The sequence below is a fragment of the Oreochromis niloticus genome, linkage group LG18 (genome assembly GCF_001858045.2).
Source record: "Oreochromis niloticus isolate F11D_XX linkage group LG18, O_niloticus_UMD_NMBU, whole genome shotgun sequence".
Lineage (NCBI taxonomy): Eukaryota > Metazoa > Chordata > Actinopteri > Cichliformes > Cichlidae > Oreochromis > Oreochromis niloticus.
Window position 1 is genome coordinate 36427425 of NC_031982.2, and position 27954 is coordinate 36455378.

The window sequence follows — 27954 nt, forward strand, 5'->3', positions numbered from 1 at the left end:
AAGGCTGGATAACTTGGTGAATGTCTGGTCCTTGGTGGCATCTTCTTTTGAAAATATTAATTCCTGTTTTTGGACTGTTGATACTGATTTGCTTACGTATAGGATGTAGTTTACTGTGTATGAGATCAATGAGAAGCAGGTTAACTGCTTACATGTATTAACTGTGAACTTTTGCATCGATAGAAGGTGAATGAAGAGGAGTTGTGTATGAATGAAATCTACACTGTCACTGTCCAAACAAAGGGTGCATAAGTTGAAATTTAAGTATATACAATGACAAAAAGGGGGGAAATGTTAGGTCTAATTGTTGAATGTTGCCATTGTGTTTCTTAAATTTGTACAGTCTTAGTTCAAGCAGTATTATCAAAGCTATTCCTTTGATCCTGAGCACCTCTAACCACTTTGTGTTGGGGGAGGTTTTATAGCAGATACATCCTATCTGGAAGATCTACTTCCTTTGATGTAAGCTTCCTGCGTTTACGACCCTTTGGTCAGCAGGAGGACACACACACACACACACACCTGCATGCATATACATACAGTGCCTTGTCTTTGTAACCAAAGGGGGTTGCGAGGGGAGGTGTTTTGTAAACTATTGTTTGAAGTTTGTCAATAAAAGCCAGCGAGAGGAGGCCCTCATCGGGGTCACTTCCATGCTGGACATAGACGAGGCCTCCCTTGCGCAAGTAATCGATCGATCGCTGACTGTCTTGTTTTCATTCATGATGAATAAGTCTCTAGAATTAGCGGGGTTTGTGGGAACAGACCCAACACTGGTGCTGAAAGGTTGGATTACCTAAGTGAGCGCTTCAGTTCTGTCTTTGTAAACAGCAAATTCAATGAATCATTTGTGCCGTCTACTTGCTGCAGTGTCCCCCTATTCTCTGCAGTTGTGATTTCTCTTCCCTTTGACCTTCACTAAGTCTTCACTTGAGCTTTGAATTTGAACAAAAGTTTTTCCATCATATCTTCTCTTCATCTTTCACTGCTATAACTAAATGCAGACACAGATTCTCTTTATCTCTCACAGGCTGTCAGTGATCTTCAGTCTGTTTCTGACTTTGTTTCTGCTCACAGTCAGAGGGAGCTGACATATTTAACATGAACACAGATCATGAAGTTACAGAGTTATTCTGTCTGTTCTGACTTAAAGTTGTTGATGATCAAAGATGAATGGATCTTCAGATCTGCTCTGCTGCAGTGACAGACTCTGCTGTGAGGCCCACAGTGACAGCAAACCCACAGTGTCTGTACAAAACACAGAGACTCCACTAGAGGGCGACATCATCCAGTAGGCGGTGCTCTCCTTCTGCACTGTGTTCAACCATTGTGTCAATAATAAGTGCTGCTGTGAAGAGAACAATTCTCAGACTGAATGTTGAACATCAGCTAGTTTCTCCTGTTGATTGAAACCTTGTTGTACAGATGGAACATTGGCTGTGGATTATTCTTGCTGCTCTTTTCTTTGGTAAGATACAAACATCAACATGTTTCCTCTGCACACGATTCACAACAAGGACAGAAAGAGGAGATTTCATCATTTTACACTGTGGAACTTTTCAATAACTTCAATCATGTTTATTGATCCATCTCTTCCTCTGCATGTTCTGTTCTTCCTCAGAGTGTAAAGGAGAAGACAGAGTGATCCAGGAACAAGGAGATGTCACTGCTGCTGAAGGAGACACAGTTACACTTGGATGTAGATTTGAAACGAGTGATGCAGGCCCAACTTTGTTCTGGTACAAACAGAAAAAGAACGGCTCGCCAAAACTTTTAGTTCAACGATTTTTCTCATCAGCAGAAAATTCTGAAGCAAAGGACAGATTTGATGCCGAAGTCGACAAGAAAGAAAATTCAGTTCCTCTGAAGATCCAGAAGCTTCAGCTGTCTGACTCTGCTGTGTACTACTGTGCTCTGCAGCCCACAGTGACAGGAAACACCAAAACTCTGTACAAAAACCTTTGGAGCAAAGACAACAGAATACTCCACAACATCCACTAGAGGGAGCCACACACTGTTAAACCTCTGATTCTTGTGTCATTGGACTGATGACAAAGACAACAGAGAAACGTGACTATCCAGTTGCAGGAGGAGTTGCAGTTTTAACAGTCTTCCACACCAGCTAATTATTTTTGTTTTTGCTATTTTTTTTAAATTTATAACAAAACAAAACAAACCCCAAACAAACAAAAACAAACAACCATGCACTTCACAAACACCACAGAAAGCTGGAGTTGATTAGAGTTTACAAATCTGGGTCCAGTTTAGTCCAATCTGGCTTTTCAAAGTGTCCCAAGAAGGGGTTCCAGACACTCCCAAGAGAATCTGTTGAGTCTTTGCTGAACTTTTTCATTAGTATTATGGACATCACGTCTGTTACCCACAACTGAAAGGAAGGAGGAGTGGGGGACTTCCATTGCCTCAGGATTAGCCTCCTGGCAGCAATCAAACCTACTTCCAATGGCCGCTGCACTTTAAACGGGAGCAGCTCTGACGTCAGAGAACATCCAAAAATGACAAGTTCAGGTTCAGGCTGTACAGGTTTCATATATGCTTTGGAATACCAGTCAAATATTTTAGACCAAAAGCCTGTTAATGAGGGAGAAGACCAAAAGGCATGGAACAACGTACCTTCTGCCAGTCTGCACCTGTCACACATTGGGGAGACAGAAGGATAAATGTTGGGCAGTCTGAGCTTAGAATAGTGTAGCCGGTGGAGGATTTTAATTGAATTAACTGGTGTCTAATGTTCAGGGAGCAAGAATGGATTTTAGACAGACACTTACTCCACATAGATTCAGGCACCTTCATCCCCCATTTATTCTCCCAAGCCTGCCTAATCCCAGCTGTATGCACTACAACAGAAGTACCAAATAACTGTACAATTTTTGTGATATGATGTCTGGAATCAGGTCTCGAGTATTTTGTAGATGCCATGTTCTGACGGTAGAGTTGCAAAATCTTTAAACTTGGACTGGATGTAATGCCTGACCTGCAGATATCTATATAAATGTGAATGCAGCAGATTATGTTTCCCTTTTAGTTGACCAAATGAAGAACATTTGTTATCAATATACAAATCCTTAATAAGAATAAGGGTTTCTCTCCAGTCATGAGAAGTCTTATCTTGCCAAGGAGGCATAAAATCATGATTAAAACATATCTGTACAGATAATCTTCTACTCTGATTCAAGATTCTAATGGTTTGTTATAATTAAAATATTAGCAGCCCAGTAATAATGTCTGAAAATTGGCAGGCCCAGCCCTCCGTCTCTCTTGGATTTCTGCAAATGCACTTTAGAGATTCTGGCCCTTTTGCCATTCCAAATATAGGATGTTGGCAGCTAATTCATGCGGTTCTGTAGGTCAGTCCGTACGGACAGCACCGACTGGAACTTGGCCTCAAAAGCATCAAACCGTTCATCAGGTTTCTCCAGGATTGATTCAGATATTGTCTTACATATTTCCTGGCATATGTTCTACATTTCAATCTTGTCATCTGTGGTGACAACTTTAGGCTCAGCCAAAGCCCTGCTAGTGCAGCTATCATTAGCACCAAGCGAGAGCTCAAACCCACGCGTCTACATCATACACATGTGCACTAGCCTTCCACACCAGCTTGTTAATCTACCAAAGACCCAGACAGAGTTTTCATTCATTTTAAAGCCTGAAAGCTGTTTTATTTGTTATCATCTATCGTCCACCTGGGCCTTACACAGAGTTTCCTTTGGTGGAGGGACTCAACCAAACTGGAGCAGGGCCAAGCGGTGGGTTTGGTGACTCACCCCCAGTTGCCACAGACGCCTCCCCAGTGGGGCGTGGTCCACAAGGGCTGTGTGGTCACCAGCCATTGGACCAGCCATTGAGAGTCACAGCACATAAATGTGTTGGAGCTGCAAGCTGTGGTCCTGCCATGGTCACAGCAGCCTACATGAAGAGGTGGGGGCCTAAGCTCCCCCCTCCTCTCCAGGATGGCTACTCGGCTGTGGCAGTGGGATCACCTCCTGTTCCACTCACTGAGAGCAGTTCATGTTCCAGGGCCACTGAATACGGCATCGAGTTCTGGAGAAACAGAGACACAAAAAGAAAAAAAATTAAAAGTTTGATTCATTTTAGTATTACTGCATTTATAACTGTTGAATGATTGTGGCTGAGCTGGGTGCTTAGTTAAAGTGTGTGCGCTAGAACATAAAGGATCATTCCCCAGTAAAAGCAGTAAAAGCAGCTTAAAAACAATCCAACAACTAAAACTGGTCCATTCAGAAAAGAGCTGCTGTTAAAAAAGTGCTTCTGCTGGTGTTCTTGTGGTCAGCAAGCAAACTAATGAAGCTCTGCAATGTGAAAGTGTTATTCACAACCACACAAAAGGTGCTCTCTAAAACCTTAAACACCAAACAGTGTGAACTTTCCATTTAAATGAAGGAAGAAGAACTGTTTTTAAGGATGACTGGGAGATGAAGTTTAACAGGACAGCATATGCAGCACTTATTTTTCACTGAATAATGAAAGAGGCAGCTTTCTGCAAGAAGTCTACACTGACCTTTCACCCTTCAGTAAAGGCTCAAACTTGTATATAACTATTGAACATTTCTGAGGAGGAAGAGGAAGTGAGAAAAGTGAACATCCAGCTCAAAGAGGAGACAGAGGGCGACATCATCCAGTAGGCGGTGCTCTCCTTCTGCACTGTGTTCAACCATTGTGTCAATAATAAGTGCTGCTGTGAAGAGAACAATTCTCAGACTGAATGTTGAACATCAGCTAGTTTCTCCTGTTGATTGAAACCTTGTTGTACAGATGGAACATTGGCTGTGGATTATTCTTGCTGCTCTTTTCTTTGGTAAGATACAAACATCAACATGTTTCCTCTGCACACGATTCACAACAAGACGAGGAGATGAAGACTTGTTTATTATAAAGACTAAATGTGATTTTAAATCATGTTACCTTTAAATTATCTTTACTATTACATCAGAGACATTTTTTATATATGTCTTTCTGATGAATGTGTAAACCTAAAGATTGTTCTCCTTTAATCAACCATCTTTATTGATCCATCTCTTCCTCTGCATGTTCTGTTCTTCCTCAGAGTGTAAAGGAGAAGACAAAGTGATCCAGGAACAAGGAGATGTCATTGCTGCTGAAGGAGACACAGTTACACTTGGATGTCAGTATGAGAGCAGTGGAACAAATAATAATCTCTTCTGGTACAAACAGGATGGAAACAACAGCCCCAAATTCATCCTGAGTCGTGTTAGTGGGGATGATGGAAACACAGCAGCCGAGTTCAAGGAGAGATTTTCATCCACACTGGATTCCAGCATCAGATCAGTTCCTCTGAAGATCCAGAAGCTTCAGCTGTCTGACTCTGCTGTTTACTACTGTGCTGTGAGGCCCACAGTGACAGGAAACACCAAAACTCTGTACAAAAACCTTTGGAGCAAAGACAACAGAATACTCCACAACATCCACTAGAGGGAGCCACACACTGTTAAACTCTGGTTTGTCGACGCGTTCTCACTCCCTAAGCGTAATATTTTACGCTATGTGACAAATCGTCAACATTTTACGCTTTCGGGTACCCAACACGTTCCTACATGACGAGATCGGAAAAATGAGAAAACATGAGAACCGTTGGGACTCTATCTACACATGTTCGTTCATTTTCTTCAAATCGCTTTACAAAACACTATTTCATGCCATTTCTGTGCTGGTTAAGGTTAGAAATAGGGTTAGGGTTAGGGTTAGGGATAAGGTTAGGTTTAGGGCTGGAATACATGGCTGGAACGTATATTACCACGGAACCGTCATACCACTGGAATTCAGCCATAACCCGGGGCGTACCATCAGAACGCAGAAGGTCACCTTTCGCGTTCCTCACGAACGCCGCGGGACGTGACAAAACGTCGCCATGCTACGCCCCGGGAGTGAGAACGCTCTGGGTTTGTTTGGTTGAATGAATAAAATGTCTTTTGCATAAAAACAGAAACTATAATTCACTTCTTAAAGGAGAGATTTCTCACATAAATGAATCATCCACCGTTGTTGTCCTCTCTCTTCACTGCAGTTTCTTTAAAACTGTCTCTTCATGATCAGATGTGCAGATCACTGCCTGATGGTTTCAGACCTGTTAGTGACTTTTAATCTTCATCCATCATTTTCTGTTTCTCAGACATTTTTTCTTACACATCTTTCGTGAATGTTGCTTCTAAGACAGGTGTTAAATTATATTTATATTATATTTACCACAGCTCAAGAAAATACAATGAGAAAGGAAAACAGCTCATCTGTAACTGGAAGGTTGTTGGTTCGATCCTACTCCTCTCTCTGTCCTGGCCGTTGTGTCCTTGGGCAAGACACTTTACCCTACCGCCTACTGGTGTTGGCCAGAGGGGCCGATGGCGCGATATGGCAGCCTCGCTTCTGTCAGTCTGTCCCAGGGCAGCTGTGGCTACAACTGTAGCTGCCTTCACCAGTGTGTGAATGTGAGAGTGAATGAATAGTGGAATTGTAAAAGCGCTTTGGGTGTGTTAGGGTTCAATGTTGAGAGAAGAATCCATAAAAAACCACAGATCCGGTCCCGTGTGGAATTAGACAGTATTTTAATAAACACATGTGTGAGTTCAACAACCCAATCAGTGTTGAACTGTCTTTATCATATTCAGACAACTGTTTTATGGGGTTAAGAATTGTACAGCCCCCTTTTCTGTTACTAGGCAGAAATACGTCACACCAAAACCACAATGACTTTTAACATAGAACATCATCTTCGTGTCGACGGCTGATGCTTCCTGTCTCCAGTCTCGCTGTCGCTTATCTCCCTGGAACATCAGTTGCACTTCCTCTAAGTACTTCGGCACACTTCTGCATTTCTGCCCTACCAAAATAGATCTACCATGGTGTGTATGTGTGTGTGCGTACACGTGCGAGGGCGCGTGCATGCTGTGTACTGCGTACGTGTCATGACCTCTCACTATTTGTCTGTCTGTACGTGCAGAGTTTGCATCTGCTTTCTGAACCTTAGTTGACCTCAACTTAAGCAACTTGAACTTTCCCCTATCAGTGATCCCTCTAACTAAGTGTGCGTGTGGTTACGTGTATGTCCGAACCAAGACTATATATGTGTACTCTACTGAATTAATGTTTTGATCAAAAGCCTCTACTAAAAGCTTAAATCAAAGATAAATGCATAATAACTCTTTGGCTCTTTGGCTTGCACTCGCTCTGCTTTCGGTTTCACTTCTGCAAAAGCACGCCGTTTCCTGTCAGCCTGCAACTCAGCTTCTCCCCCACTGAAGACTATGTGTAAGAATATAAAAACATTCGAAAACCTTTAAATTTTAGAACAACCTGTAATAAACCTGTTAATATTTGATTATGATAACCCCTGTAATACAAATTATAACCTAATGCCAGCACTTCAATAAATGCTTGGATGAAATGATAATTAATGCAATGATAAAGATGATGGTTATGAACAGTAACCCTAAAATAATTCCTATAATTCTACAGGTGCCTAGAAAAGTGCTATATAAATGCAATCCACTATTATTATTATTATTACATTAAGAGGCAGCAGAAATTGAGGAAGCAGAATCTGTTAATGACTGAGCTTAAATCAAAAGAAAGGATTTATGGTGACTCCCCAACTCCTGCCTCACTGCAAGAGATATCTGCAGTCAGATCAGCCTTAGCCTTTTACACAAGATGAGGAGATTAACCTCAAGTTTACCAGACAAAGATTTTATGAACATGGAAACAAAGCCAGAAAATACTTGGCACATGGTACCAAAAAAGATCAGAAATACAAGTTATTACAGCTATTTGTGATGCTCAGAACGATCACGTATATGATAGTTAAATCATCAATAACACCTTCAAAGAATTTTACTGCAGACATTATGTCTGAACAACCAGTTGATGCACTGGAATTAATGGAGGATTTCTTTTCCCAGCTTGATCTGCCTACCACACCAGCCAAACAACAGAAAAAGCTTTTAGAGTGGATTTACTTATTTTACTCTTTAAATAAATTCAGTCTTGATGATAATTTCATTAAGTGGGTAAAAATTTTGTATGATAGTCCTCAGGCGTCCATTTTGACTAACGGACTGAAATCACATAGTGTTCCATTGTTTAGAGCAGGGGTGGGCAACTCCAGGCCTCGAGTGCCGGTGCAGGTTTTAAATGTGTCCTTGATCCAACACACAGCTGATTCAAATGGCTAAATGACCTCCTCAACATGTCCTGAAGTTCTCCAGAGGCCTGGTAACAAACTAATGATGTGATTCAGGTGTGCTGACCCAGGGTGAGATCTAAAACCTCCAGGACACCGGCCCTCGAGGCCTGGAGTTGCCCACCCCTGATTTAGAGGAACGAGGTAAGGCTGCTCCCGTCACCTCTTTTGTTTGCCATTGAACCGTTAGCCGAGGCTATAAGGATGGCACCTGATGAAAATGTAGTCAATTCTCTGGTTACAAAGTAAATTTGACTAAGTCGGAGGCTATGCCACTGCCTTCCTTTCCCTTTATGTGGTCTCCCACAGGTTTTGTATACTTAGAGATATTTATAACTTTGAAATTTAAACAAATGTATGAAGCAAATTTTGTCCTTCTGTTTGAGAAGGTAAAGCAGGATTTGGAGAGTTTCCTACTTAGGACGTACGGCTTTGGTTAAGATGAATATTTCGCCTCGATTGTTATATCCTGTCCAAATGATTCTAGTTATATTTTCAAATAGGGGGATGAAGGATCTGAATGGCTGGCTAAGCTCTTTTATTTTAACAAACGCAGACCAAACTTAAGATGGCTACAGCACCCAGGTTCAGTACGGGGTCTGTACCAAATATTAGAACATATCAATTGACTCACATGTGGTGTATTCATGCCTGGGTCACAAATAACTCACGCTCTATCTGGTTGAGTATTGAAACTTCCCTTTCAAAGTGTCCACTAAGGGACTTACTGTTGTTACATCGAGCTGTGATAATCCAGTCACACTTCATACACTTAAGGCCTGGCGATCAGTACGTCGACTTGAGGGAAGGTTGAAGTTAACATCTATGTTCACATCAATTGTGAATAACCTTGACTTTCAACCTGCGATGTTCGATATAGGTTTTAAGCAGTGGAGGGACAGGAGGGTTCACAGGCTGAGGGACTGATTCTCTGACACTGTGGTTATGCCATCTGACCAAATGGTTGAGAAATATTCTCCCCCCAAACATGACTTCTTCCATTATCGAAAGATAAGTTATATCTTGCACAGTACTAATTTCAGTGAGAACCATGAAGACTCTCCTGTTGAGAATGATTATTTTTAACAGACAAAGAGGCGCCTGTGAAGATAGTTTATAAGGCTTTATATCTCACACCTTCAATGATGTCACAGAGGCTTAAAGGTACGCAGGAAGAGGAGTTAATTGATGATGAAGAGTGGAAAGATGTCTGGAGTTAAGCCACATTAATCTCAGTCTGTAATCGTACCAAAGCAATACAGTTAAAAATCATACACAGAATGCATATATGCACATACTGCAGACATCAATACAATCCTACCCTCTCACCCATGTGCCTCAAATGCAAGACAGAAATTAGTACCCTAACTCACTGCTTTTGGTCATGTTTGAAACTGCAAGCATATTGTTCTCATGTGTAATCTGAAATGGAGAAGATTTTAGGTTGTGAATTAGAATTGAACCCTGTGTCTCTCATACTGGGCCTCCACAGCCGGCGTTTAATATCCAAGAATAATAGCAGGTTGTATTGTATTCTCACCTGTGTGTGGAAGAATATTCTACTGCAGTGGATGAAGGAAAAAGACCAACTATCAAAGGCTGGCAGAGAGTAGTGTTGGATCTAGTGCCACTGGAATATCTTACATGTGTACTAAACTCAAAAACAGACCAATTCTTCAAGGAGTGGAATTATGTGGAACCTGATGTCTCTGATATTATGCTACAAGGATTCAAACTGCATATTACTACTGGGACCACAGGTATTGTACTGTAGTGTATTATTATTATTTTAGATGGATCTGAGCTGCTGTTTTGTTTTGTGTTTAGTTTTTGGTTTGTTTGTTTGTATTGCTGTGAACTGTAAACAATATTATGTTATGTAATTATGGATTGTTTGTGAAAATGAAAAAACTAATAAAAATATTTTTTTTAAAAAGCAAAGAACATAAACAAAACGTAAACACGGAGTCACCGACTCTGGACCGTGACAGTCATGGAAGACTCTCAGCCTGAATGTGAGCAGGCCTGGTCATCAGTTATCAATACATGAACTCATGGTGCTGCCTGATTCCCAATAACCAATAATCATGCGCATATATACAATATTTGATATCATTATTACACTCAGCATTAACCTTTACAAGCACCTTAAATTTCATTAATTATTCAAATCAAAACAAGTGCTACAGGATGTATATGATCTATTGAAATTACTATTATAACTATGATAATAAGAATATTCTGGTCTCTGTATTCATAAGTGAAATATGCCAGTATGTATGCACAGCACATATGTCCCTGTGTATTTCTGGTGAAATATGAGTGTTTGCATTAAAGCATTTATATATCTGACAGTATAAAGCTACACTTTAAAGTCAATAATGACAACAATAACATCCATTGTGGTTTAATTATTGTCTCTGCTGAAAGCATCAAAGTGTCTCTGTGGGGCCTCCAAACATAACAAGCTTCTCATCCAGCCTGAGACTGATCTTCTGCTTTTTCCCACTTTTAGATCGTCTCTGTTGGTCCACACAAAAACAAACAAAACTAACAATGAAAAACCAACATTTTTTTAAATTTCAGTTGAGTTTGGTGTTGAGAGTCTAATCTCACAAATGTATTTTTCATAAGAGTTACTGAGGATGCCTGAAATCAGAACCACTGTCACGGCTCTGGGGACTCGGGCAGCGTGGACAGTTATTGTTGTTGTTATTATTATTATTATTATTATTATTATTATTTGGTGTGTGTGTCGTCTGCACTGCTACTGTTCTGTGTCCACATTTGTATGTAGGCAGCTGTGTGTGTGCATGTGTCTGCAGCTGTTTTCTGTTGGCCAAGTTACAGGCACCTTCAGGCCTGGTGGGTGTGGCTCTGCTAGGGGACTGGCCAACCCGAAGTCCTTGCCACCCACCTGCTGCTGATCAGGGCTCGTCGGGGGAGCTATTTAGGAGAGCGATGGCGCTTCCACTGACGTGGGATTATTGCGTTAGGCTTCACGTCAGTCTTCTAGTTTAGTTGAAAAGTCCGTGAGTGTACACCTGCTGGGGAAAAGTATTTAACAGCTGCCTCTATTGTTTCCCTCAGGAGGAGTTTGGGACGACAGAGAGCAGTAAGCACGGGGAGTGCAGAAGACACAGGAGCAGAGAGCACTAAACTGGGAATTTTTGTTGGAAGAAGACACGACACGGGAGTAAAGGGAGATCACGGGGATTTATTGCCTTTTTTGCACTGTAAATAAACGCACCGCTTGCAGTGAAGAGTCCTGCGTTCTGGGTCCTCCTTTCCCCACATCCCCACGGTTGGCCAGTGTCAACCGTGACAACCTCAGTGAAGAGTTTATGGGTCACAAGCTCCGTTTAGATCAAAATGAGAAACTTATGTTGTCAGAAGATAAACAATCTGTCAGGCAGTGCTGCGAGGCAGGCAGAGGTCGGCCCCAAATGCAGGACATGAATGAAAAGGTTTAACTGAGAGACGCTTTTGTTTGCTGTGGAAACCTTCAGACATTACAAAATAAGAAAACATAACCTAAACTGAAACCTAAGAACTTGGAAGCTAGAAAACAAACAGAAACTAGAAACTAACTATGAACACTCAAGAAATGATTATTATTATCATCAATTTCCTGTAGAATCACACACCATCAAACTGACCAAAGAGCCACAAAGTAAAACAGATGTTGTGTCCAAAAGTGTCAGCTGTAACTGGGACTGCTGCTGCACCACAACAATCCTGCGTGTCGTGTCCACAGACATGACGTCTCTCAGGTTTGTGTTTTAAGATCCAATCAAATAAGATGATGCTTCATTTGAACAAACAGTTGTGAACAAAAATCCTTCCCAACATACACAAACTATTCTGAGATGTTTCTTGAATTCAGGACTTCTTACACATTTTTCTCCAAATGTCTCAAGTTTCAGACTTTTTAACTGTGTGAGTATCACCGACTCTCTGACTCTGTCTACATCGTTAATGTGACTTCTGCTTGTGTGACGTGTCACACGGCTCCCTTAAATCCTTTTGGTTATAAAGTGTGTTAACCACAGGAGGAGGAGTGACTGAGAGCAGAGAGGAGGAGCAGAGATTCAGGGAGGAGCTGAGCTGTTACTGAACTATAGAAGAGAGAAAAACCTCCACATTCAACAGAGTTCAACACAAAACAAACTTTATGTTCCTCAACATGCTGTCATTACATCACTGTGTGTTTCCTTACTGGCTTCTCTTCCTGTTAACAGGTGAGTTCATTTTTAATCACCATCTCTGTTGTTTGTGAGACAGTAAGACTTTTACATGTTCTGAGTTTTTTTCTGTCTGCAGGTGTGATCTGTGAGGAGCTCACAGCACTCGACACTCAGAAATCCAGTTTAGAACAAAGCACTGTGACTCTGTCCTATAAATACTCCAGACAAGCAGCTCCTGGTGATTATTTCTTCTGGTATCGACAATATCCTGGAAAATCTCCAGAGTTCCTGATCTCTCACTCAGACAAAGGACAGCTGACATCAGATCCAGTCATTAGACTGTCTGTGAAAGTGAACGCTGATCAAACACTGATGACTCTTCAGATCTCCTCTGCTGCAGTGACAGACTCTGCTGTGTACTACTGTGCTGTGAGGCCCACAGTGACAGGAAACACCAAAACTCTGTACAAAAACCTTTGGAGCAAAGACAACAGAATACTCCACAACATCCACTAGAGGGAGCCACACACTGTTAAACCTCTGATTCTTGTGTCATTGGACTGATGACAAAGACAACAGAGAAATGAAGCAGTAAAGATCAGAGACAGAGACAGAGCTGCTGTGGAAGCACAAAACTATTTGATTGGCTCAGCTATTAAACTGGCCCCGCCCACTGAAGTTGAGCTTATCCAATGACATTATCTGTTGGTCATTGTGCTGCAGTGGAAGAACATTGTTCATGTGCTGTCTGTCTGGCTTTAATAACTCCAAAGACATGTTGCTGCACCTCTTTTTGCTTCTATCTCACATTATAGGTGAGTTTAAGAACAGGGATTAAAGTTTAGTTGAAGCTGCTGCATTAAGCAGATATACAGACTGCATTTCACTACTTTTCTTCTTTCTTTTTCCAGGACTAACAGCTGGAGACTCAATCACTCCTGAACGAACTAAAGTCACTGAAACAGAAGGAGAATCTGTCACACTCACATGTAGCTATGAGACAAGTTACAATGATATCTACCTTCACTGGTACAGACATCATTCTGACCTTCAGGCTCCTCAGTTTATACTCAGGAAAGGAGCCAAAGGATACTCGAGTGAATATATTCCTGATAAACGATATGGATCAGAAACATCTCCTACAACAACTACTCTGACCATAACAGCCCTAACCCTGGCAGACACAGCTCTCTACTATTCAATTCAATTCAATTCAATTCAATTTTATTTATATAGCGCCAAATCACAACAAAAGTCGCCTCAAGGCGCTTTATATTGTACAGTAGATAGCACAATAATAAATACAGAGAAAAACCCAACAATCATATGACCCCCTATGAGCAAGCACTTTGGCGACAGTGGGAAGGAAAAACTCCCTTTTAACAGGAAGAAACCTCCGGCAGAACCAGGCTCAGGGAGGGGCGGCCATCTGCTGCGACCGGTTGGGGTGAAAGAAGGAAAACAGGATGAAAGACATGCTGTGGAAGAGAGACAGAGATTAATAACAGATATGATTCGATGCAGAGAGGTCTATTAGCACATAGTGAGTGAGAAAGGTGACTGGAAGGGAAAAACTCAATGCATCATGGGAATCCCCGGCAGCCTACGTCTATTGCAGCATAACTAAGGGAGGATTCAGGGTCACCTGGTCCAGCCCTAACTATATGCTTTAGCAAAAAGGAAAGTTTTAAGCCTAATCTTGAAAGTAGAGATAGTGTCTGTCTCCCGAATCCAAACTGGAAGTTGGTTCCACAGAAGAGGGGCCTGAAAACTGAAGGCTCTGCCTCCCATTCTACTTTTAAATACTCTAGGAACAACAAGTAGGCCTGCAGTGCAAGAGCGAAGTGCTCTAATAGGGTGATATGGTACTACAAGGTCATTAAGATAAGATGGGGCCTGATTATTTAAGACCTTGTATGTGAGGAGCAGGATTTTGAAATCAATTCTGGATTTAACAGGAAGCCAATGAAGGGAAGCCAAAACAGGAGAAATATGCTCTCTCTTTCTAGTCCCTGTCAGTACTCTTGCTGCAGCATTTTGGATTAGCTGAAGGCTTCTCAGCGAGTTTTTAGGACTTCCTGATAATAGTGAATTACAGTAGTCCAGCCTGGAAGTAATAAATGCATGAACTAGTTTTTCAGCATCACTCTGAGACAGGATATTTCTAATTTTAGAGATGTTGCGCAAATGGAAGAAAGCAGTCTTACATATTTGTTTAATATGTGCATTGAAGGACATGTCCTGGTCAAAAATGACTCCAAGGTTTCTCACAGTGTTACTGGAGGCCAAGGTAATGCCATCCAGAGTAAGAATCTGCTTAGATACCATATTTCTAAGATTTTCAGGGCCGAGTACAATAACCTCAGTTTTATCTGAATTAAGAAGCAGAAAGTTAGCGGCCATCCAGGTCTTTATGTCTTTAAGACATTCCTGCAGTTTAACTAATTGGTGTGTGTTACCTGGCTTCATGGATAGATAGAGCTGCGTGTCATCTGCATAGCAGTGAAAATTTATGCTATGTCTTCTAATGATGTTGCCTAGGGGAAGCATGTATAATGTAAATAGAATTGGTCCTAGCACTGAACCCTGTGGAACACCATAATTGACCTTAGTGTCTGAAGAGGACTCTCCATTTACATGTACAAACTGGAGTCTATTAGATAGATATGATACAAACCACTGCAGTGCAGTACCTGTAATACCTACAGCATGTTCTAATCGCTCTAATAGGATATTATGGTCAACAGTATCGAACGCAGCACTGAGGTCTAGCAGGACAAGCACAGAGATGAGTCCACTGTCAGAGGCCATAAGAAGATCATTTGTAACCTTCACTAAAGCTGTTTCTGTGCTGTGATGAGCTCTGAAACCTGACTGAAACTCTTCAAATAAGCCATTCCTCTGCAGATGATCTGTTAGCTGTTTGACAACTACTCTTTCAAGGATTTTTGATATGAAAGGAAGGTTGGAGATTGGCCTATAATTAGCTAAGACAGCTGGGTCTAGAGATGGCTTTTTAAGTAAAGGTTTAACTACAGCCAGCTTGAAGGCCTGTGGTACATAGCCGATTATTAGAGATAGGTTGATCATATTTAAGATCGAAGAATTAATTAATGGCAGGACTTCTTTGAGCAGTTTTGTAGGAATGGGGTCTAAAAGACACGTTGATGGTTTGGAGGAATTAATTATTGAAGTTAACTCAGAAAGATCAATTGGAGAAAAAGAGTCTAACTTAACATCGATGGTACTAAGAGTAGCTGTAGATAATATTACATCTGTGGGATGATTATTGGTAATTTTTTCTCTAATGATAAAAATTTTATTTGTGAAGAAGTTCATGAAGTCATTACTAGTTAACGTTAAAGGGATTGTTGGCTCAGTAGAGCTCTGACTTTTTGTCAGCCTGGCTACAGTGCTGAAGAGAAACCTGGGGTTGTTCTTATTTTCTTCAATCAGTGACGAATAGTAAGATGTTCTGGCTTTGCGGAGGGCTTTCTTATAAAGCAGCAAACTATTTCTCCAGGCTAAATGATGATCCTCTAAATTTGTGACACGCCATTTCCTCTCCAGCTTACGAGTTATCTGCTTTAGGCTACGTGTTTGAGAATTATACCACGGAGTCAGGGACTTTGGATTTGAGGCCTTAGTTTTCACAGGAGCTACAGTATCCAGAGTCGTACGTAGTGAGGAGGTAAAATTATTAACAAGATAATCGACCTCTGTTGGAGTAGCGTTCAGATAGCTGCTCTGCTCTATGTTGGTACAGGGCATTGAAGATGATAACAGTGGGTGGATTATATTCTTAAACTTAGTTACAGCACTTTCAGAAAGACATCTACTTTGATAAAGTCTACTCTCCACTGCTGTGTAATCAATTATTGTAAATGTAAATGTTATCAGGAAATGATCAGACAGCAGAGCAGTGCTCTAGAAACACAGTGATACAAAGTGTAGAAGAGGCTGTACAAAAACCTGAACACAGATATCTGACTACTCTTCAAAGAGGAGGGAAGTGGTATTCAAAGCACAGCTTCATATCAGATGGATTCTGCTAATTCCTGTTTTATCAGAGTCACTGTGGTTACAGCTGCTAATGAAACACTGTGGGAGGATTCACATGAGCAGCAAATCCACATCAACCACAAACCAACTGTAGGAACGTTCAGACACAATAAAAACTGTCAAACATCCAAAGCTGCTCATTTACACTATTTTATATTTAGTGGATGAGGACATGCAAAAATGCAGCAGAAGCCAAATAAACAGAGTAACAGAGGTTTATCTCTTTAAGGTAAAATCTCTCACATGAAGCTAAAAGTCCAACCAGGAAGACCATCTCATGTTTATTCCATTTATTCTCTCTGAAGTCATCACATCAGATGATGATGCTCTCCTTCATCATTGTCCTGCTCTGGTACTTTGTGATGTTCCCCCTCTGGCAGGTCCAGACTCTCGTCTGTGCTCTGAACAACATTTCAGCGTGCCTGGTCTTCTTGAGGTCTCTGAGCAGGATCCTGGACGCTGCATCATCTGGTAACTCTATTGTGCTTCTGAGGACTTTATGTGTCAGAGTGACAGAATGGTGGTTTCTGTTTTACTGGACTTGCATGCTAACCACAGTATAGGTGGATGTCTGACTCTATAATTGCATCATCAGGTCTGCAGCAGTATGTTCTGGACACTCTGGTGAAGAGAGGAGCTGAGCTGTCATCTGATCACCATCTGGGGGTGAGTTGAGTCAGGTGGTGGGGGAGAATGCTGGACAGGCCTGGCGTATCAAAGTGGTTCAGGTGATCTTCAACTCCCACCTCCAGCAGAGCTTTTGCAGCAGTCTGAGTGAGGCTGGGGACTCAGTGCTGATGGGGCTGTGCAGAGCTTTGGCTGCAAGCTGGTTGGTGCTTGTAGTGTTGGTGACCTCCTAACCAGATCTCATTAACTCCTCATGTTTTGGGGAATGAAAGGTCCAGCTGAAACATCCACTCTTTGTCAGATTGTTGTCTTCATTCTGGTGGAAATTCAGCTCTTAATTTATGACTTATGAGTTTGTGCTTGTAGCTTCTGTTACCTCACCATGTTCTCTTGTGTCTGCTCATAGCTCTGTGGACTTGAGTTACCTGAAACCTGAAGGATTCTCTCATTGTCTGCTGTTTGGAAAGGACTGACTTGTAACAGAGCTGGAAAACTCACCTGCCCATCCACTCTCCACCCACTCAGCCTTCTGAAACCTTCACTTACCTCCCTGACACAGAAACTCTAAAAGTGAAACACAAGAAAGGACTCTAATAAATACTATATAAGCAATTCTGACTGCACTGACACTCAGCAGTGGTTCTCTCGGGCAGTTCTCTGGTGTCTCCCTGCTCTGTCCCTCTGCAGAAAACCTACTTACCTGCCCCCCTGTCTGTGTACCTTGTCAAAATAAAAGCATGTAAAGCTTTAGCCTCATGTGGGCTGCTTTAGAGTCGATGCATTCCTGTAATCATGACACTGAGAGTTTGCTCCAGTGATTTAAATCATGCATTAATCGTAGTGGAGAGAAATTAATATGAATATTTCCTGTGTGAAGATGATGGTGTGATATCAAGGGAAAAGTCCTGAGATTTGGTTCCATGATGGTGCCAGTGTTTTCGGCGAGCCGTCTCCTCGAGCTTTGTCTACTGTTTGCTATCCCATTTTCTATGATATTCATCCTGCCCCTATTTTTAAGGAAGCGCTGAATACTATTGGGCCTTGTATTTTATTAATATTGAATGCATCACTGTCCTCAGGCTGTGTACCGTCTGCCTTCAAGCATGCTGTTGTTCAAGAAGACTATTAAGACTATTAAGATGACTAATCTTGACTCCAGTGTTCTTTCAAATTATAGGCCGATTTCTAAGCTTCCCTTTATGTCAAAGATCCTGGAAAAAGTGGTCTGTAAACAACTTCAGGCCTTCTTAGATACCAATGGTATTACTGAAAAATTCCAGTGGGGCTTCAAACCTCGACATAGTACTGAGACAGCTTTGTTAAGAGTTTTTAATGATCTCCTTTAACCACTGATTCAGGTTGCTCTGTGGTTTTAGTCTTACTGGATCTGACTTCTGCGTTTGACACAGTAGATCACAACATTCTATTATCAAGGTTAAATCAAGTAGTTGGTCTTAAGGGCACAACCTTATTATGGTTTAAATCTTATCTTTCAGAGAGGTCATTCTCTATCACTATGGGGCAATACTCCTCTTCCTCCTCTGCTCCCTTTCTCTGTGGTGTGCCCCAGGGGTCTGTTTTGGGCCCTATGTTATTCTCTCTGTACATGTTGCCCTTGGGATCTATTTTCCAAAGATATAATATTTCTTTCCATTGTTCTGCCGATGACATTCAAATTTATTTCCCTTTGAGTCTGAATGTCACAGATCCATTGCATACATTGTTTAACTGTCTTCATGATGTGAGAACCTGGCTATCTCAAAACTCTCTAACCTTGAATGACAGTAAAACTGAAGTTATTGTCTTTGACAGCCATATCCCTTTGAACCAACTAACTGTTACTCTTGGTCCACTTGCTAGCTACCTCTCCCACATTGTAAGAGACCTCGGGGTACTCCTGGATAGCTCCTTCAAATTAGAGAAACAAGTATCTACTGTGGTTAAATCCAGCTTCTATCAGCTACGTCAAATTTCTAAAGCTAAGCCTTTCCTCTCCCCCAAGGACCTTGAAAAGCTTATTCATGCATTCATTACCTCTAGACTGGACTATTGTAACTCCCTCTATTTAGGCCTCCCTCACTCCTCTCTTCACCGGTTGCAATTAGTACAGAACGCTGCTGCACGCCTTTTATCGAGTGCCAGAATGCATGATCATATGACTCCAGTTTAGCTAACTTACACTGGCTTCCTGTGAAATTTCACATTGATTTTAAAATTCTTTTACTCACTTATAAAATCTTAAATAACATTGCACCTAGCTATTTAACAGAACTTCTCCATTTGTATAATCCTAAAAAAGCACTAAAATCTTCAAATCAGATGCTCTTAATGCAACCTAAGTCCAGGCTGAAAACCAGAGGTGATCGTGCCTTTGCTATTGCAGCTCCTCAACTGTGGAACAATCTCCCTATTGCCATTCGCTCTTCTGAGTCTATTCAGTCTTTTAAATCTCGTTTAAAGACTCATCTTTTTACTCTGGATCTGACTTAAGATAGTTTGACTATCATTTGGTTGGCTTCTAAGTTTGTCATGTCTTGTGTTGTTGTTTGGTAAATTTGACTTATTTTATTTATTTCCTAACTTGTGAAGCACTTTGATCGTAACTGTTGTTTTTAAATTTGCTATATAAATAATTTTGATTTGACTGATTGATATCGGGGCTGCCACATGAAGGGGCAAAGTGAACAATTTTATGAATACCTCCGAAAAAAACTTTAATTAGTGTAAATTATCCTCTAATATTAACAATATCCTGGAACACCAACAGAGATCGTTGTATTTCACTGGGAACACAAAACAGAGAAAATTTCAGACTGTCTGTTAAAGTTGTTGATGATCAAAGATGAATGGATCTTCAGATCTGCTCTGCTGCAGTGACAGACTCTGCTGTGAGGCCCACAGTGACAGGAAACCCACAGAGACGCTCCACTAGAGGGCGACATCATCCAGTAGGCGGTGCTCTCCTTCTGCACTGTGTTCAACCATTGTGTCAATAATAAGTGCTGCTGTGAAGAGAACAATTCTCAGACTGAATGTTGAACATCAGCTAGTTTCTCCTGTTGATTGAAACCTTGTTGTACAGATGGAACATTGGCTGTGGATTATTCTTGCTGCTCTTTTCTTTGGTAAGATACAAACATCAACATGTTTCCTCTGCACACGATTCACAACAAGGACAGAAAGAGGAGATTTAATCATTTTACACTGTGGAACTTTTCAATAACTTCAATCATGTTTATTGATCCATCTCTTCCTCTGCATGTTCTGTTCTTCCTCAGAGTGTAAAGGAGAAGACAAAGTGATCCAGGAACAAGGAGATGTCACTGCTGCTGAAGGAGACACAGTTACACTTGGATGTCAGTATGAGAGCAGTGGAACAAATAATAATCTCTTCTGGTACAAACAGGATGGAAACAACAGCCCCACATTCATCCTGAGTCGTGTTAGCAGGGATGATGGAAACACAGAAGATGAGTTCAAGGAGAGATTTTCATCCACACTGGATTCCAGCATCAGATCAGCTCCTCTGAAGATCCAGAAGCTTCAGCTGTCTGACTCTGCTGTGTACTACTGTGCTCTGCAGCCCACAGTGACAGGAAACACCAAAACTCTGTACAAAAACATTTGTGTCATTGGACTGATGACAAAGACAACAGAGAAATGAAGCAGTAAAGATCAGAGACAGAGACAGAGCTGCTGTGGAAGCACAAAACTATTTGATTGGCTGAGCTATTACACTGGCCCCGCCCGCTGAAGTTGAGCTCATCCAATGACATTATTTGTTGGTCATTGTGCTGCAGTGGAAGAACATTGTTCATGTGCTGTCTGTCTGGCTTTAATAACTCCAAAGACATGTTGCTGCACCTCTTTTTGCTTCTATCTCACATTATAGGTGAGTTTAAGAACAGGGATTAAAGTTTAGTTGAAGCTGCTGCATTAAGCAGATATACAGACTGCATTTCACTACTTTTCTTCTTTCTTTTTCCAGGACTCACAGCTGGAGACTCAATCACTCCTCAACAAACTGAAGTCACTGAAACAGAAGGAAAATCTGTCACACTCACATGTAGCTATCAGACAAATGACAATGATATCTATCTTCACTGGTACACATATAACTCTGATCTTCAGTCTCCTCAGTTTGTACTGTGGAATGGCGCAAAATCAAATTATGGAGCTCATTATATTCCTAATAAACGTTATAAAACTCAAACATCAGATACAACAACTAGTCTGACCATAACAGCCCTAACCCTGGCAGACACAGCTCTCTACTACTGTGCTCTACAAACACAGTGATACAAAGTGTAGAAGAGGCTGTACAAAAACCTGAACACAGATATCTGACTACTCTTCAAAGAGGAGGGAAGTGGTATTCAAAGCACAGCTTCATATCAGATGGATTCTGCTAATTCCTGTTTTATCAGAGTCACTGTGGTTACAGCTGCTAATGAAACACTGTGGGAGGATTCACATGAGCAGCAAATCCACATCAACCACAAACCAACTGTAGGAACGTTCAGACACAATAAAAGCTGTCAAACATCCAAAGCTGCTCATTTACACTATTTTATATTTAGTGGATGAGGACATGCAAAAATGCAGCAGAAGCAAAATAAACAGAGTAACAGAGGTTTATCTCTTTAAGGTAAAATCTCTCACATGAAGCTAAAAGTCCAACCAGGAAGACCATCTCATGCTTATTCCATTTATTCTCTTTGAATTCATCACATCAGATGATGATGCTCTCCTTCAGATTTGGTGAAAACATCATTGTCCTGCTCTCATGTTTAAGTGTTTCCCCTCTCAGTGTCAGATGGATGCAGCCCTCCTCCACCTTTCATCAGGACCAGAGTCTTTGGGTCTTTCCACTGAGGTCATCAGCAGTCCTGCTCCACATCACATCCATCCAGATGTTCAGCATGTTTCTTCAGCCCTGCTCCACCACCACAAGAGTCCAGACTCTGATCTAAACACTGAGGACTCCTCACATGTTTCTGCAGCAGCAGGGAGAGTTTCCAGTGAGCAGCTTCATGTCCTCACAGTCAGGCGGCTAAAATAAGGAAAGCAAAGTGAACAACACACAACTGTAGACATTCTGAATATTCTAGATTGTTCATGAATCATGCGTGCAGCTGTGAAAGTGTCAGGTAGTGGTCAGCTGACCACGGGGTCGAGTTTAAAAGAGAGACACCACCCACCTGTTCTCCGCTCAGACATTGTTCCCTTCATGTCAGGAGCTCCGAATCCCTGCCGTCATCAGTCTCCATCCTCTTCAGTGACTGTGAGTGTTATCTCTCTTAACTCATTTTCTCATCCCGGCTCCGTTCGCTCTTTGCCTGTAACATCGGTAAATGGCCTGTATTTGTATAGCGCTTTACACAGTCCCTAAGGACCACAAAGCGCTTTACACGTTCAGCCATCCACCCATTCACACACTGGTGATGGCAAGCTACATCAGAACCACAGAGGCAAGGCTGCCAGACACTGGCGCCACCGGGCCCCTCTGACCATCACCAGTAGGCAACGGGTGAAGTGTCTTGCCCAAGGACACAACGACCGAGACTGTCCGAGCCGGGGCTCGAACCTGCAACCTTCCGATTACAAGGTGAACTGTCAACTCTTGAGCCACGATCGGTCCCGAAGCCCTGTTTCGTGCACCGATTGTTACTAGGGTAACTGGGTGCCTGTCCCAACCCATCGCTAGCCTTCGCCGCGTTTGGGTCTAGCCAGCACACTACACGGGCGCGCCGAATTATTGTGTTTAATTCGCGTGTTTCCCCCGATCGTGACAGAAAGCTGTTGTGTAATCACAGCAGTCCAGACTTCAAACTTTTGGACATTTCAAACTTCAGTCGTTTCCGACAGAGTTCTTAAAGTATGACCACACAGCAGATTCAGAAGAACACTGAACGTGCTGTCGACGCAGGCCGACACCGAGGGCTCGCTGGTGTAGTCTTTGCAGGTGAAGGACGGATAAACCAGTCCGCACAGATCAGACTGAAAGGTTCCAACAAACAAATCCATCCATGAGTGTCATGGTGTCATGGTCTGATGGTCCTCACTGGTCGGCCTGCCCGTGATGTTGTGTTCTCGCTCCCTCTCCCCTCTCTCTCTGTGTTTGTTTTCTTCCGCCATCTTAGCTGGACTATTTAACAGAGCAATTGACTTTCAGTCAGCGCTGGAGTATTAGCAAAACTCGGTAGTGTAGCTGCTGATGTGTGGATTAAACCTCTCCCTCAGGAACTACCTCGTCATCTTTGTGCTCTGTTTGTTTGTCACCAGGTACCACGAGGAGAGAGGAGAGAAATTTCAAGGGCTAATCACCAGGTGGGACGAGGGTTACTGGAGGACACCGGGTGTTTATTCTCTACTCGGGCACGGAGGAAAAGAATAGGAGAAAACCACCCACTCACCTTTCATTGTACATGGATCAGCTGTTCACTGTTTTCACCACTTTGTAAATAAAGCACACTGTTTACCTGCAAGGAGCTCCGCTGTCAAGTCCGCTCTTTCTCCGCCCCTTGACAGAATACTCCACCCAAAAATGGACTCGGCGGACTCTGACCCTGTTAAACGTAAGTTGTCGCTTCAAGCTGATCTTCTGGAATGACATGAGAAGATGCTGCACCACATTTCTAAAGAACAAAGTGCGCTGCTTCAGGCTGTCACTGAATTAAAAGGTATGTGGCAAAATTCTCGCACAGCAGCTGAAAGTGTTCCTCCTCCTTTACCTCCACTCATTGTGGCTGCTGCATGTCCCTTACCACCTTCTCCACCCCCGACGCTACGAGAGCACACACTGCCTGTACCCAAAAAGTTTTCTGGTGAACTAGATAAATGTGGTGGCTTTTTGACCCGATGTGCTTTAATATTTTGGCAGCAGGTCCAAGCCTATGCTACAGACAGCGCTAAAATTACTCTCATGGTGTAACAAATGACTGGAAGAGCGTTGAAGTGGGCCCAAGCTGTGTTCAGTGCAAACCCTCAGATAAACTATCAGACTTTTTTGGATAACTTTCGCTGTGTATTTGATAAAGGCTCCAGCCCTGACTCAGCTGCTCATCGTATGTTTACCTTGAAACAGGGGAAGAGGAGTGTGGCTGATTTTTCGGTGGACTTCTGGATTTTGGCTGTGGAGACCGGTTGGGAAGAAAAGGTGCTTTGGGGGCATTCCTTAACAGCCTTAACGAAGGGCTAAAACATGAGTTAGCCACAAAGGAATGACCTAAAACTCTTGAAGCTCTGGTTAACATGTGCATCAGGTTGGACGACCACATGTGAGAGTGCTGGAGGCGGCCTTGGGAGACTCGACGGGCCGGTGGGGGCCCAGGCACTTGGGCTGGCTCCTTTACTTCCAGTGGAGAAAAAGTGGAACCGGATCCTCAGGAGGAGGAAGAGCCGATGCAGTTGGGGCGAGCGAGGGTCAGCGCTGTAGAATGGAGGAAGAGATGCCAGCAGGGTGAGTGTCTCATGTGCGGGAAAGGGGGGCATTTTGCTGTTTCTTGCCCATCACAATTTTGCCCATCAGTAACAGTAGGGCTACTGCCGAGTGTCACTGTTTTTCCCACCTACACTGCTCCACTAAGCTCACCTTTAAATCAATCACTCATTCCTGTAAAGCTCTAATAGACTCGGGGGCAGAGCAAAGTTTCTTGGATGCTGCTCTCACCAATAGGTTAGGTCTCCCACAGGTCTTGCTGCACGAACCATTACAGATGTCTGCTCTCAATGGTAGCCTGCTAGCAGAAATCACTCATCACACACAAGAGATAACTTTAGTTCTGTCTGGTAACCACGTCGAGAAGATTTGTTTGTTTCTGTTCAAATCCCCAAACACTCTATTAGTGTTAGGATATCCGTGGCTCAAGCAACACAATCCCCAAATAGATTGGAGTCAGGGCCGTGTCTCCGGGTGGAGCGTGTGGTGCCATGAACACTATTTAAGGTCAGCGGTTCCTAACCTGGCACAAACTGCTCTTGCCGACCCAGTCCAAACACCTGACTTGTCTGCAGTGCCTGCAGAGTACCATAATTTGGCCAAGGTGTTCAGTAAAGATCTTGCCCTGTCACTTCCACCTCACCGTCCCTATGACTGTGGAACTGACTTGTTACCTGGGGCGCCGTTACCCACCAGCCGATTATATAGCATCTCCAAACCAGAACGCGAATCTCTGGAGCGCTACATCACCTCTCGGGGCAGGGTTCTTCTTTGTTGAAAAGAAGGACAAGACCCTTCGTCCCTTCATTGACTTTCGGGGTCTAAACAAGATTACTGTTAAGAACAAGTACCCCCTGCCCCTCTTAGCATCAGCGTTTGAGTTGCTCCAGGGTGCGGAAATTTTTTCCAAGCTGGACCTCCACAACACCTATCACCTGGTACGTATTTGCGAGGGAGATGAGTGGAAGATGGCGTTTAATACCCACTTGGGGCATTTTGAGTACTTGGTCATGCCTTTTGGTCTCACTAATGCTCCAGCTGTCTTCCAGGCCATGGTCAACGACGTTCTGCTGGACTTCCTCAACCACTTTGTCTTTGTGTACTTGGATGACATTCTCATCTTCTCTCGAGACCGAACAGAACATGTCAAGCATGTGCGCCTCGTCCTGCAACGGCTACTTGAAAATAGGCTGTTTGTGAAAGGTGAGAAGTGCGAATTTCACGTACAGACGGTTCGACCTTGGATTTTATTGTCGAGCAGGGACAGTTAGTATAATCCTTTAATTGTCCCACAAGGGGAAATTTGGCTGTAACAGCAGCCAGAAAGACACATATACAAACAAACAGTACACAGTACAGAAACATACACAATTTCTTTTTTCTTACATAAAATTCTGAGCTCCATTGCGGGGGACAGCAGTCCACAATAGAAAAACAAAAAGAAGAAACACAGGAACAACAAAGAAAACATATATTAAAGAGAAAAAGGACTCGGTCAGGTCGGAGCTGCTGATACTAGCTGCCAGCTTGGAGCGGCGCTGGATCCTGCTAAGATTAAAGCAGTTGTAGACTGGCCGGTGCCCAAGAACTGGAAAGAGCTCCAGAGGTTCCTGGGGTTTGCTAATTTTCTACTGGAAGTTCATTCGCAACTTCAGTAAAGTGGCATTACCCCTAACCAGTCTCACCTCTCCCCAGAAGCAGTACAGGTGGTCAGGTTTATTCTGAAGGTCTTCGTCTCATGTGAGTGTGTTCAGTTTACGTTTCCCATGTCTCGTCAGCTTTGATTTCTCCCAGGTGTGTTCCCCTCCTGTCTCCCATCCACTGATTGGATGATCTGCTGGTTGATCTGCGTTATCTCCCTCCGTCATCTGTTTTCATTCCCTGCTTCATTCTGTGTCATCTACCTGCGTCTCCCTGCTTTGCCATTTCAGGTCTGTGTTTTGTTAGCTTTCTCCAGTTGAGGTTTCCTCCTCAATAAAAGCCCACTCACATCACTAGTGCCTGCATCTAGGGTCCTTTAATAAATTACACACGGCTCGCCTTGTGTGCCATGACAATGAGGGGTTCTTTCCTTGGACCTAAGAGCTGGGATTTTTACTTTGTGTACTGGCTATTTATCAAAAATCAAAATCTGTGGAGTTCATCCTTGGTAAGTAAAGAAAAAAAGGACATCATGGCTCCTTCTGCCTCTCATTCACTGTTTAAAAAAAAAAAGAACAAATCCCAAAACATTGAACCTTCCCCAGTGCATGCTGGTCCACAGCAGAGCTAGACTCTTGTTAAAACCCAAAATAAATCAAAAAGTAAACTGAGCAACATGAAGCAACAAGTAACAGGAAAAAAACTGATCTAAAAAGTATCCAAAAACCCCCAAACATAACTATACTCAACATTTATAATGTAACATCTAATTATTATAAGAAACAAACAAATATTTTTCATGTTTTTCAAGCATTACTTTGCTGATTTTGACTTCTTGCGTGGATTTTCACGGGATAGATATTAGATATTAACCTTTTCTCTCACATTTTAGTAGGCTTCTCAGCTGCGTGTGTTCTTATGTGCTGCAACAAGTTACAGCTACATGTGAACCTTTTCCCACACATTTTGCAGTGATATGGCTTCTCTCCAGTGTGAGCTCTTGTGCTGATAGTCAAAGCAGAACAACAGTTCAGAGTACCCAGCCTTCTTAGAGTCACTGGGTGGGGTGCTTGAGGGTGCTTCATCTGGTGACTCTGTTGTCCTACTGGGAGACTTTAATCCTCATGTGGACAACAAAAAAAGAGTTGGGCGGCTGTGATTGGGAGAAACAGCCTGCCTGATTTGATTTAGTGTTTTGTTATTGGACTTTGCTCACAGTGAACACCGTGTTCAAATTTAAAGATGTGCACAAATGCACGTGGCATCAGGACACCCTTGAATCCCACTGACACGTCTTCTGTAGAAGCAGCAGATTCTCTGAATGAGGGGGACGACTCGTCTATCAGTACGGCTGAGATCAGTGATGCAATTAAACAACTGCTTGGTGGCCAGGCCCCTGGGATGGATGAGGTTCCTGAAGGGCCTCAGTGTTGTAGAGCTGTCATGGTTGATCTGCATCTACTACGTTACATGGAGATCTGGGGCAGCGCCTCTGACAGATAGACTGGGATGGTGGTTTCATCTTTGATCCATGTTTCAGAAATGGCAATAATAGTTTTGTCAACTGATTGAAAGATTCCTTTATATTATTGAAACTGGCGTACAGCCTTCTGCTATTAAAATTGATTATTGATCATTTATTTTTCGTGTTGATGGTGTGACTAAACTGTTCATCAGTGAAGTAGCAGCAGTTGTTGCTGATGTAGTAGAAGAACCTTTTTTTCTGGGTCTATATCTTTGTCCAAGTCCAGAACATTATGGTC

The 27954-nt window shown here is 42.5% G+C and overlaps 1 long non-coding RNA gene and 2 gene segments (V, D, J or C); 2 read left to right on the forward strand and 1 right to left on the reverse strand.

The window, feature by feature from the left end:
- The first annotated feature begins 4558 nt into the window (after positions 1 to 4558).
- On the forward strand, positions 4559 to 6062 carry LOC109201833 (T cell receptor alpha variable 38-1-like). The segment is given in 2 exon segments: positions 4559 to 4837; positions 5087 to 6062. Coding segments are annotated over 2 exon segments (429 nt in total).
- Positions 6063 to 11899: 5837 nt separating this feature from the next.
- Positions 11900 to 12930, forward strand: LOC112842796 (T cell receptor alpha variable 3-like; the record flags this gene model as incomplete). The annotated part of the segment is given in 2 exon segments: positions 11900 to 12474; positions 12557 to 12930. Coding segments are annotated over 2 exon segments (441 nt in total), but the record flags the coding sequence as incomplete, so codon positions are not given.
- An 8740-nt stretch (positions 12931 to 21670) lies between these two features.
- LOC102075521 (uncharacterized) lies at positions 21671 to 23865 on the reverse strand. The gene is made up of 3 exons (XR_268571.4): positions 23592 to 23865; positions 22311 to 22448; positions 21671 to 22162 (listed from the first exon to the last, which is right to left on the reverse strand). It is a non-coding gene; the product is annotated as an uncharacterized LOC102075521 (long non-coding RNA).
- Between the last annotated feature and the right edge of the window lie 4089 nt (positions 23866 to 27954).